This window comes from Aquarana catesbeiana, linkage group LG05 (assembly GCF_042186555.1).
Source record: "Aquarana catesbeiana isolate 2022-GZ linkage group LG05, ASM4218655v1, whole genome shotgun sequence".
Taxonomy (NCBI): domain Eukaryota; kingdom Metazoa; phylum Chordata; class Amphibia; order Anura; family Ranidae; genus Aquarana; species Aquarana catesbeiana.
In genome coordinates this window covers 628,503,662-628,516,871 of record NC_133328.1, presented here as the reverse complement: position 1 = coordinate 628,516,871, position 13,210 = coordinate 628,503,662, and the positions used below count along the sequence as shown (strand labels likewise).

Below are 13,210 nucleotides of genomic sequence, written 5' to 3'. Positions count from 1 at the left end.
CAGCGGCTTTACGTGGATGAGCTCCAGACTCCCTAACATTGTGAGTGTATATCTATTTTTTTTTTTTTTTTTTTTTTACATTTAAATTGCGATTCTTCACCTTTTTTTTAAATTTTTTTTTTAATTTTTATTTTTTTTCAAAACTGAGGTACAGTGTTACTACAGTACTGTACAGTATTAATATGAGATTTTTGCTCATATTTTGATCATTTTTATATGAATAAATGGTTGTGGATCTAATTATCTGAGTTTCCAATATTTCTTATGGGCTTTGATATAAGAGTGCTTTGGATTACAAACCTGCTTCTGGAACGAATTATGCTTGCAAACCAAGGTATTACTGTACATGGTTTCGTCTCCAAGCAAAATCTAGTAACAATATTTGTACAGTATAGGTTTATGAGGTTTTGAAGGATGCTTATATTCAGCAAATTATTTAACCGCTTGCCGACTGGCTCACACCGATATACGTCAGCAGAAGGGCACGTACAGGCAGATTAACGTACCTGTATGTTGCCCTTTAAGAAGCGGTGTGCGGGCGCACCCGCCGCGTCCTCCGTGAGTGTGATCGCAGGTCCCGCGGACTCGATTTCCGCTGGGATACCCGCGAACGTCTCACGGAGAGGAAGAACGGGGAAATGCTGATGTAAACAAGCATCTCCCCATTCTGCCTATTGACAGGGCAATGATCACCACTCCCTGTAATCGGGAGCGGTGATCAGTGTCGTGTCACACGTAGCCCCTCCCCCCTACAGTTAGAATCACTCCCTAGGACACACTTAAACCCTACAGCGCCACCTAGTGGTTAACCCCTTCCCTGCCAGTCACATTTACACAGTTATCAATGCATTTTTAATTGCACTGATCGCTGTATAAATGTGAATGGTCCCAAAATCTCGCCAAAAGTGTCCGATGTGTCCGCCATAATGTCGCAGCCATGATAAAAATCACTGATCGCCGCCATTACTAGTAAAAAAAAAAATAAAATATTAATAAAAATGCCATAAAACTATCCCCTATTTTATAGACGCTATAACTTTTGCGCAAACCAATCAATAAACACTTGTGATTTTACCAAAAATATATAGAATACATATCGGCCTAAACTGAGAAAAAAATATCTTTTTTTTTTTTTATATATTTTTTGGGGATATTTATTATAGCAAAAAGTAAAAAATAATGCGTTTTTTCAAAATTGTCGCTTTTTTTTGTTTATAGCGCGAAAAATAAAAACCGCAGAGGTGATCAAATACCACCAAAAGAAAGCTCTATTTGTTGGAAAAAAAGATCGTCAATTTTGTTTGGGAGCAACGTCGCACGACCGCGCAATTGTCAGTTAAAGCAACGCAGTGCCGAATCGCAAAAAGTGCTCTGGTCTTTGGGCAGCCAAATAGTCCGGGGCTGAAGTGGTTAAAGTATAACTAAAGGCAAAACTTTTAAATTTTTTTAATTTTTTGGATTCGAACAGCTGACAGTTTTTATTTCTGTCTGTGTCCCCATTAGGGAGATTCACCCCTCTCTATTTGTCCTGTTTACCATTATCAGTGAAAGTAAAAGAAAATCACAAATTTTGTGTTGTCCCCAGAAATATAAGAGGGGAAATCTTCCAATAGGGATACTCGTTCTGGTAACCTGGGGGGGGTCCCCAAGGAATTCCCTTTAATTTGCTGACATTTCCTCTCACTTCCTGTTTGGCTATGGGACAGGAAGTGAAGGTAAAACCTCTGCGATGGGACACAGATGGCAAAAAAAAAAAAAAAATTGACAGGGGTTATAACCGTTCCTTACTTTATACAAAGTGAAAAAAAAAAGGTTTAAAGGTTTACAAGCTTGGTTTCTTGCATTGTATGTTAATGAGGACACATTTGAGACAGCCTCACTCTGACATTGTTCAAAAAAAACTTGCAAAGGTAAGAAATAAAAAAAATAAAAATAGGCATGCTGTGTGGCTGGGAACACATAAAAGACCCATAGTGGGGGATTTCACAGATTTGACTGCAAAAGTGTTAATACGCATAGGCGACGATTTAAAAATTTCTACAGGTTACCAGTTTTGAGTTACTTTAAATCTTTTGCTAGAATTATTGCTCTCACTCCTCGAACGGTCGCGGCGATACCTCATGTGTGGATTGAACACCCTTTTCATATGCGGGAACAACTTACGCATGCATTTGCTTCTGCGCGCGAGCTCGGCGGGATGGGGCGCCTTAAATTTATTTTTTCTTCATTTTACTTTTTTATTTTTACACTATCTTAAAAAAAAAAAATAAAAAAAAATGTATTCCTTTTATTGTACTAGAAATATAGCATGACAGGTCCTCTTAAATGTGAGATCTGGGGGTCAAAAAAAGACCTCAGATCTCACATTTACACTTAAATGCAATAAAAAAAAAAATACTAATTAAATGTAATTTTCTTTTTTTTGCATAATAAAAAATAATAAAAAAAAAAATTCCTCTTTTTTTAAGACCGTTGGGCAGAAGTGACGTTTGACGTCGCTTTTCGCCATCTAATGTTATGGAGCTGAGTGGGGGGCCATCTTTTTCCTCACTCTGCTCCAGGCCTGTCAGGGGAGAGGAATTGATTATCTCCACCGCTACCGACGGCCCGCCCCCCAATTAAGTGATCTTGCGGCGAATCCGCCACAGAGACCACTTTTTTATATTAAAGGAAAACCGCCCGCCGTTTTTAAAGACACCGGGGTTATGGCAGTAACAATAACAACGGTATTTAGCATCAAAGTACTGACGTACAGCTACGGTGATTTGTGGTTAGTGGTTAAAGTTGCACTATGTGCTGTAATATACTGTAGTAACATTAGTTACATTATGAAGGGCCGTCTTCCAGTACGGGCAACTTCCAATCTGCTGCCAGAATTAAGCCGGGTCCGGCTGAGTGCTTCTCTAACATTCAAAAGAAGCCCTGTATTCTTATCAATGCATTTAAGGCATTTCTTCTGATTGGCCAAAGTGGAGAGACAGGTGGATGAGCATTTCTAGTGGTCCAATCGGCGAAAGCACCTGGGGTTGAAGCTCTTTAATTCGGGCAGTAGATGGGAAGTGTCCTACACTTCTGGATGCAGTGAATGCTTCTATAGTACATTACAGCACACACAACGGCCACAATGTTTATTAACCACTTGACCTCCGGAAGATTTACCCCCCCCCCTTCGTGACCAGGCCATTTTTTGCAATACGCCACTGTTACTTTTGATGATTGCGCGGTTGGGTGACACTGTACCGAAACCACATTTTTGTTCTTTTTTGTTTTCCCCACAAATAGCGCTTTCTTTTTGTGGTATTTGATCACCTTTTGTGTTTTTTTTTTTTTTTTTTTTTTTTTTTTACTTTTTGCGCTATAAACAAAAAAGTACAGACAATTTTGAAACCCCCCCCCCCAAAAAAAAACTATTCTTTACTTTCTGCTATAAAACATATTCAAAAAAAAATCTAATTTCTTTATCAATTTAGGCCAATATGTATTCTGCTACTGGTACATATTTTTGGTAAAAAAAAAATCCCAATAAGCATATATTGATTGGTTTGTGCAAAAGTTATCACGTCTACAAATTATGGGATATATACGGTGTATATATATTTTTTTACTAGTAATGGCGGTGATCAGAGACTTATAGCGGGATTGCAGCAGACAGTCGGGACACTGACCGTTTTTGAGGACCAGTGACACTAATACAGGGATCAGTGCTAAAAATATGCACTGTCACTGTATTAATGACACTGGCTGGGAAGGGGTTAAATTCAGGGGGCGATCAAAAGGTTAAGTGAGTTCCAAGCCAGTGTTTTTTTTAGTGTTGGGGGGGCCCCTTTTACTAGGGGAAGGCATGGATCCGTGTCTCTGCTTTGCATGAACACAGATCCAAGCCTTCCCTACTGACAGAATGGCAATCTGCCTTGTTTACATAGTCAGATCATTGTTCTGCCTCGATGATCGGCGGGTGCTGGTGTCATAGAGTCCGCAGTACCCGCAGATCAGCTCCCGCTGTGTATTATCACAGCGGGGGGTGGACGGGCGCTTGCGCCCCAGACCTGGCAGTGTCGGATAACGTACTAGGTACGGGATCTTGCTCAGCAGTGCCACTGTTTATACGGGCGTCAAGTGGTTTAAAAAAAAAAAAAAAAGAGAGCACAAGGGACATTATTTATCTTCAGTAAGATGTGTCTGCCCAGCTCCTTCATTCATAGATGCTGATAGTGCAGCTTATATAAAAAACAAGTTATCTATGAATGGAGGATCTGCCCTATATGCTCACTTCGCAAGCTGCGTAGGGCCCCGCAAATGACTCGAGGCCCCGCCTCCCCCTCGTGTCATAGCGCGTAGTGTATAGTGCAGTGGGAGGAGGTGGAAGGCGGCGATCGGCAGCTCTATGGTGCCTGTGTGGACGGCGGGATCTCCCTGGGACTCTCTCGAGTGTCAGCGTATACAGTGGAGAGGAGAAGAGAAGGGGCATCAGTTTCACTTTCACTCTGCTTGAACACTGTTGCTGATGCCCGGGTCAGAGGCCCCTCTCGGCTGTATACATTCGGAGATAGAACTACTAGCTCCAGGGAGATCCCCCTGCCTGTGGACACCATAGAGCTGCCAATTGCTGCCTCCCACCTCCACCAGCCAGGTACAGGGAACCTCTGCAAGGGGGGGAGTCAGCTGTTTGGGGACCCTGATGTAAGAGGGGGGGCTTTCTGGGGACACTAATGTAAGGAAGGGGCCCTCTGGGGACACTAATGTAAGAGGGGGGACTCTCTGGGGACCCTGGTGTAAGGGGGGGCTCTCTGGGGACCCTGGTGTAAGGGGGGGCTCTCTGGGGACCCTGGTGTAAGGGGGGCTCTCTGGGGACCCTGGTGTAAGGGGGGCTCTCTGGGGACCCTGGTGTAAGGGGGGGCTCTCTGGGGACCCTGGTGTAAGGGGGGGCTCTCTGGGGACCCTGGTGTAAGGGGGGGCTCTCTGGGGACCCTGGTGTAAGGGGGGGCTCTCTGGGGACCCTGGTGTAAGAGGGGGTCTCCCTGGGGACCCTGATGTAAGGGGAGGCTCTTTGGGGACCCTGATGTAGAGGGAGGCTCTCTGGGGACCCTGTGTAAGGGGAGGCTCTCTGGGGAAACTAATGTAAGGGGAGGCTCTCTGGGGAAACTAATGTAAGGGGAGGCTCTCTGGGGACACTAATGTAAGGGGAGGCTCTCTTGGGACCCTGGTGTTAAGGGGGGCTCTCTTTGGACCCTGGTGTAAGGAGGGTCTCTCTGGGGACCCTGATGTAAGGGGAGGCTCTCTGGGGACCCTGATATAGAGGGGGTTCCTCTGGGGACCCTGATGTAGAGGGGGCTCTCTGGGGACCCTGATGTAGAGGGGGACTCTCTGGGGACCCTGATGTAGAGGGGGGCTCTCTGGGGACCCTGATGTAGAGGGGGACTCTCTGGGGACCCTGATGTAGAGGGGGGCTCTCTGGGGACCCTGATGTAAGGGGAGGCTCTCTTGGGACCTTGGTGTAAGGGGGGGGGGGGCTCTCTGAGGACCCAGATGTAAGGAGGGCCTCTGTCAGGTGTGACTGTGTGGCAATGGCAAATGGTTTACATGGCTCACGGCATCACGGGTCAGGTAGAGGGCCCCTTAGCAGAATTTTGCTTAGGGCCCCAGGGAGGTCAGGATCGGCACTGGGAACAGTTGTCACCGGGACAGGAAATCACAGAACATAAAAATAATAACCTGACAGATGTTCTAACCTCCTCTATTTTACTTTACTTCAAAGCTAGTAAAGGTGAAATCTGGCACTTTTCAGACTGTTGTCCGGGTTTATTTTTAGCAGTGTCCTTGGCGTTTGATACAATTAATATGATGTGGTGGATGTCTGCCCTGCTGTCTTCTACTTGTTAAGCTGAATTCCTCTCTGAGTTTACCGCACTGTACAGTATCCTGTCTGAGGTGCAGCACCGTTGGATATTTTGTAATGCACGTGTTTTATGGTGCAGATTCCATTTACTTTCTTTGGGTCAGCCCATCCAGCAGACATATTTTGTTTTTGGTAGATGCTGTACTAAAGCTGAAGTCCATGAAAACCGCTTGAAATCAATTGAAATACATTTATGTGAATCATTTAGGTTTAATTCTCACTGATCACCAATGTAAGGAACATTCTTCTCACTGATCACCAATGTAAGGAACATTCTTCCCACTGACCACCAATGTAAGGAACATTCTTCTCACTGACCACCAATGTAAGGAACATTCTTCTCACTGATCACCAATGTAAGGAACATTCTTCCCACTGACCACCAATGTAAGGAACATTCTTCTCACTGACCACCAATGAAAGGAACATTCTTCTCACTGACCACCAATGTAAGGAACATTCTTCCCACTGATCACCAATGTAAGGAACATTCTTCTCACTGATCACCAATGTAAGGAACATTCTTCTCACTGATCACTAATGTAAGGAACATTCTTCTCACTGACCACCAATGTAAGGAACATTCTTCCCACTGACCCCCAATGTAAGGAGCATTCTTCCCACTGATCACCAATGTAAGGAACATTCTTCTCACTGATCACCAATGTAAGGAACATTCTTCTCACTGACCACCAATGTAAGGAACATTCTTCTCACTGACCACCAATGTAAGGAACATTCTTCCCACTGATCACCAATGTAAGGAACATTCTTCTCACTGATCACCAATGTAAGGAACATTCTTCTCACTGATCACCAATGTAAGGAACATTCTTCTCACTGACCACCAATGTGAGGAGTATAGTAAGATATGGTAATATAGCAATTATTGGTAGGGGCTCCCTAAAAGTAATTTCAAGGTTTCCTCTGTATTTAAAAGGTTGGGAAAGTCTGCTCTACCCTCCTTCCAGTTTGTCCTGCTGTGTAGGTCATATTATATTGTATGCAAAATGTATGTAATACAGTATTTTTTATTCATGCAAAACTGGATACAATTGAGTTTTTGTTGATACCTGTAGAAGATCTAGAAGTGAAGCTCCACACATGTGTAGATGGTTGTGTAGACTGTTGTGTGTGTTGTGTAGACTGTTGTGTGTTGTGTAGACTGTGACCCATTAATAATTGAACAAAGGCGGCCAGTCAGTTCACAGAGCTGCTCCTATCAGAGAAGTCCGAGGCTCTATATTGGGTCGTAATGAAAAGCAACTTTTCTTCATCCTTTTGCTTATGTTGCTGATTAGGAAGTGGAAGGTGAGAGCTGATTGGTTGTCAGAAGTAACACAGTTATTATTATTATACGAGATTATAGTACAGTTCTTCTTTAGTCATGAGATCCGTGGTCACGGCTGCATAAGCTATATGGGCTCTTTGCTAGAATAGGGGTCAGCATCAATTAAGCAGAACTCCGGGAATTTTTATTTTTAGGTATATTGGAAACGCCACACATCAAATATATGACCTCTAATGAGGACTATCCTATCCCCAGATTGCTGCTGTTTACTGTACAGGTCATAGTCCATTGATGCTGGATAGATCACCCAGTGCTGATCTTTCAGTGCTCCCAATTGGGGGGGGTCCGGATCTCATACAGGGAAGTGATTCTGTTTAACCTGCCCCCCCCCCCCCCCCCTCCTCTTCCCTTGTCCATTTACAGAATGAGCGGCATACTGTAAACAGAATACAATGTGTTTTGTGGATGGATGAGGGGAGGGCAAAGGGAAGGGTGAATGATAGGATACACAAGACATCACCAAGATTCAAATAAGAAACATGCCTCTTGTTTTTAGACGATTATTTCACAACCTTTTTTTTTTTTTACATGGAAGGAACCCTGTAAATAACTTTCCAGTCTCGGGGAACCCCTGCTAATAATTAATATATCTACAACTCCCTGTACATGAGTGTGATGGTCGTAGGGAAGAATGTTTCTTACATTAGTGGTCAGTGGGAAGAAGAATGACCCCTTTACAGGCAGCTATAAAGATTATTGGTGTCAATAGGAACTTTATCTAAGAGGCAGAAATTCCTCATTGCTCAGGGAACCCCCAGCAACCTCCAGGATGAGAGGCTGATTTAATCCATGTTTGCTTATCCCAGCGTTCAGATTTATGGGTCGTTTTTACTAACATTAGACAACAGAGTGCCAATGTACAATAGCAGGTTGTAGTCTTAAGAAGTTTTACAATATTTTACAATATTTGCACTCGTAGTTATACTGTTATTAGCAAATTCAACTAACTAATATAAAATAATTTATAAGATGATTGTGCCAGTTGAAATACATTTATAAGTGCGTATATTTTGATTAACTGGTGCACACACAAAACATTTTCAGTCCCATGCATGCACTTCACACCTCAGATCGGCCCTAGTGCATGCACATCACACCTCAGATGGGCCCCAGTGCGTGCACATCATGCCCTCGGATCGACCCGAGTGCACGCACTTCACACCTCAGATGGGGCCCCAGTGCACGCACTTCACACCTCAGATGGGGCCCCTGTGCACGCACTTCACCCCTAAGATGGGGCCCCGTGCACGCACTTCACACCTCAGATGGGGCCCCTGTGCACGCACTTCACACCTCAGATGGGGCCTCTGTGCACGCACTTCACACCTCAGATGGGGCCTCTGTGCACGCACTTCACACCTCAGATGGGGCCCCTGTGCACGCACTTCACACCTCAGTTGGGGCCCCTGTGCACACACTTCACACCGGCCCCAGTGCACGCACTTCACACCTCAGATGGGGCCCCTGTGCACGCACTTCACACCTCAGATGGGGCCCCTGTGCACGCACTTCACACCTCAGATGGGGCCCCTGTGCACGCACTTCACACCTCAGATGGGGCCCCAGTGCACGCACTCCACCCCTCAGATGGAGCCCCTGTGCACGCACTTCACCCCTCAGATGGGGCCCCTGTGCACGCACTTCACACCTCAGATGGGGCCCCTGTGCACGCACTTCACACCTCAGATGGGGCCCCAGTGCACGCACTCCACCCCTCAGATGGGGCCCCTGTGCACGCACTTCACACCTCAGATGGGGCCCCAGTGCACGCACTCCACCCCTCAGATGGAGCCCCTGTGCACGCACTTCACCCCTCAGATGGGGCTCCTGTGCACGCACTTCACACCTCAGATGGGGCCCCTGTGCACGCACTTCACACCTCAGGTAGGGCCCCTGTGCACGCACTTCACACCTCAGATCAGTGCCACACCCTGTACCTTTAGAAATGTGGAGTGCCTTTTGTGGACATGCTGGCGGGTGGGCTTTTTCAACACAACATGTCGATGTCCTCCGCTATCAGCAGGCTTTCAGTGATGTCAGGAAGGAGCGTGCCCTCTTAGGAGGGTGCACACTATTGTCATTGGGCCAAGAAGAGGAGGGTCCTCTCTTCTATGAAGCCTGACAAAAGGTTATAACCCTCCCACACCCCAATATTAGCAGGAGTTTCTGTGCCTGTAAACCCTAAGGATATGTTCCTAAAGGTGAACGTGGCCTTTAACAACGTACTTCTCTACTTTGTTTCTTTTTGATCTGTTAAATATACAATTGAAAGTATTTTGTTTATATGCCTGTTCAATACGAGCAAGAAATACCTTTTTTGATCCTGCCAGAAATCCAGGAACGTATCAGTAAATGTGTTAGGACTACTGAATGCCCCCCCGTTTTATGTCGATGGTGCTCTGTAGTTATAACAAGCTTTCTGCCCTGAGGTGACAACACTGCTCCCCCAAAGATTAGTAAATTAGTATTTTCACCCCATGACAGGAAGTGTCACTGGCAGGTTCACTAGGTGGGGAAAAAAATGCAGAAAAATGCAGAAAAGAAAACTAATGCAGCCACCACAAATGAGGACAGGTAAATAGCAATATACTATTTTTGTGCTCTTTGGGTCAGATATGCATGCCTTAATATACTGTATATACTTCAAGTGAAATAATATTTATATCCTTTTTTTTTTTATCACTACATTATTATTACATTCTTATGTTCTATCTATTGATATATTTATGGATCTCTCAATCTATCTATTGATTTATCAATCTGTCAATGGATCTCCGTTACATTCCCAAAGAGGAAATGGAGCAGTTGACCTGTCAGCCCCAGCTGAATGGCAGAGGGAGGATTGTTGCTTCTCGTTGAGAAACTGGGCCCAGCTGTAAATTTAGTGGGAGGTGGCACTATTGCTTGTTTTATAGCGATGCAGAATTTTAAAGAGGCAGTCTTTTTCTCTTTCCAGGGTATAATCCAGAAAATAGTGGACAGTCACAAAGTGAAGTGCGTGGCCTCGTACGGAATACGGTTGAGTCACCTGCGCTCCGAGGAGGTTCATTGGCTGCACCCGGATATGGGCGTGTCTCATGTGAGAGAGAATTATGAGCAGGCTCATCCGCCTGATGAGTGGAAGTAAGTTAAATGGTCCTCTACCCCTGATTGCGCTGTAAAAACATTAGGCCCCTTTCACACTGGGGTGGCGTCGGCGGTAAAACGCCGCTATTGTTAGCTGCGCTTTACCCGTCGGTATTCGGCCACTAGCGGGGGCGGTTTTACCCCCCCCCCCCCGCGCTAGCGGCTGAGAAAGTGTTAAAAACCACCGCAAAGCGCCTCTGCAGAGGCGCTTTGCTGGCGGTATTGCTGCGGTGTCTCATTAATTTCAATGGGCAGGAGCGGTGGAGGAGCGGTATACACACTGCTCTTTCACTGCTCCGGAGATGCTGCTAGCAGGACTTTTTTAACCCCATCCTGCCAGCGCACCGCTCCAGTGTGAAAGCCCTCGGGGCGTTCACATTGAAGACAAAGCAGCGGCTCTTTCAGGTCGGTTTGCAGACGCTATTTTTAGCGCAATAGCGCCTGCAAACCGCCCCAGTGTGAAAGGGGCCTTGGGATAATAAACTCTTGGTTGTCATCGAAAAGGATTGGAAGGATTCGCCCCTTATTTCTAATCACCACTCAGTATTTTGGATTTTCTTTCACTTTCTGTACTAGTGACAGTGGTCACTAGAATAACCTAGAGAGGGTTAATCCCCCCCCCCCCCCCCCCCCCCCCCAAAAAAAATAGAGACATAGAAATAAAAAACCTGACAGGGGTTATAACTCTTCACCACTTTATCCAGAACAAAAAAAAAAAAAAAAGTTTTAACGAACGTAAACGCACTAAAAAGGGGCCTGCACTGTTTTTGGGCAACATGGCGGACTGCACTGCTTAAAACATGTGTTCATTGTGACGCACTGCAGCGCAGGTCTGTTTGTTTACACCGTAGAGGCGCATTGGCGCACCAATCAGAATAGGCCATGCAAGTTTTTTTTTACATATTTGCCACACACAGAAGAGTGTTTGGTTCAGCGTAAAGAAGCATCACTTGGCCCTTGCAGAACCTGAACCCCCCTGACTTCTGAACACGTTCCTCTGGACGCTGTGAAGCAGCACAGGGGGGGACCTTCCTAAAATACCGCGTCCAGGTAGGTTTTTACCTTGTATTAAAAAAACACAGCTGATCTGTGAACAATTCCAACCTGGCGATGCCCGCTGGAGAGCAAAATTAATCCCTCCCATGTGATAGAGATTTCATCTGAAAAGCCATTTCATTCTCTAGTCTGTCTTATGCAAATCTGTATTTTTAAGTTGCACAAATCCCCCCAACAAACACGAGCAACTTATCTGCATTCGCCGATTCTTCATGCCAAGCGAGGAAATGAAAATGCACAGCAGATAGTGGTAGACGGTTTCTGTGTGCTTCGCTGTAATTAGATTGATCTGGAACTGTAATGTTTCATATTAATGAATGTCTGACTCGTTCTTGGCAAGAGAAATGGCGATAGGAGGTGGCAGGCTGTATGAATATTATGTCCTTCGCGTTGGAAGCAGATGGTAAAAAAAAACAAGGTTGTAAATTCTGACTGAATGTAAAAAATACCACACTTCCATTTTCTTCTTTATGCTTTAATGCTATGATAACAGAGCGAGAAAATAAAATATGTAAAGCGAATTGATTTACTATGCGGTAAAATGCAAGGTCTGTTTATTACATCCTAGCTCCCTTCCCATTTTTACAAATTGAGACAATAAAGCTGTACTGCCTGTGGATAAAAGGTTAGGATGGTCTCGTACCTAATTTGACGAGAGGGTTTTCCTTGCGCCTCCTGTGCTACACCCCCTGGCATTGGTGTAGAAAGACAAAGGAGTTTATTTACTAAAGGCAAAATAGACTGTGCACTTTGAAAAGTGCAGTCGCCCTCTGCAAGAGCAGTTGCGCCGGAACTTATGAAATGAGGTAGAGCTTTGCTGACTTCCATCGTCCAATCATGTGCAAGCAAAAATGTGTTTCTTTTATTTTTCTTGCACCTGATTCTTTGCCAAGTGAAGCTTTACCTCATTTACTAAAGTCTGGAGCAATTGCACTTGCAGAGTGCAACTGCACTTTGCAAGGTGCACAGTCTGTTTGCCCTTTAGTACTTTACTGGCAGCAGTGTTATTCGTCTAGCGGTCCCTGTTTTTTAAAGAGCAGGCTAAAATTCAAAATGTAATAACTTTATCAGACTGTGTATTAGAAGGGCTTTGGTGGAAGTCAGGTCGCACACCATCGTTGGTTTTCAGTATTGACTTAACTGTGATGTCTCTGGTAACGCCATATATTGTAAAAACATGTCGTGTTCTACGGCATTCATGTTGATTTGTTTTCTGCTTTTTTGCAGGTATGAGCTGAGGATTCGGTATCTGCCCAAAGTATTCGTCAACCAATTCGCAGAGGATAAGCCGACCTTAAATTTCTTCTATCAGCAGGTAGGTGACCTCTGGGGGGGGGGGGTGAATTAATGTATGGAACGGTAATCTCTGCAGATCGCTACTCTGCAGTGCGTTTAGTCGGGCGCCATTGCCTGGAGCAAAGTAGGCTTGTGTATTCAATGCGACCTTTCAGTTAATAGAAAACCAGCCTGTTCTGTAGGTGCATCTCTGCTTGCTTTTCACGCACTACCTCATCTGTTTTCCTGTGCAGCAGACACTTTGCCATTTTCCTTTCTAAAGGGATGAGAAAAAGAAATCTGCCGTAGACTCGTTCATGAGGAACTAGCTCTTTAACTTTCTGAGAATATTGAGAAATTATGGATGATCCCCACGTGATCATTTATTGTATTCAGCAATATAATTAAAGAGGAACTTCATATTTTTTTTTTTAAGTTTGCAGCCACAAATACTGTATCTGCTAAATTTTTAAAATCAGGTTCTTATCAGTGCCTGGAGTCAAGTG

At 44.8% G+C, this 13,210-nt stretch overlaps 1 protein-coding gene across 1 annotated transcript in view; it reads left to right on the top strand.

The window, feature by feature from the left end:
• Positions 1-13,210, top strand: part of PTK2 (protein tyrosine kinase 2) — a gene marked incomplete in the record, with an annotated part of 322,618 nt that overhangs the window by 54,568 nt on the left and 254,840 nt on the right. The window contains 2 exon segments of the mRNA XM_073632301.1: positions 10,204-10,370; positions 12,657-12,744. Coding sequence (XP_073488402.1) covers positions 10,204-10,370; positions 12,657-12,744 — 255 coding nt within the window.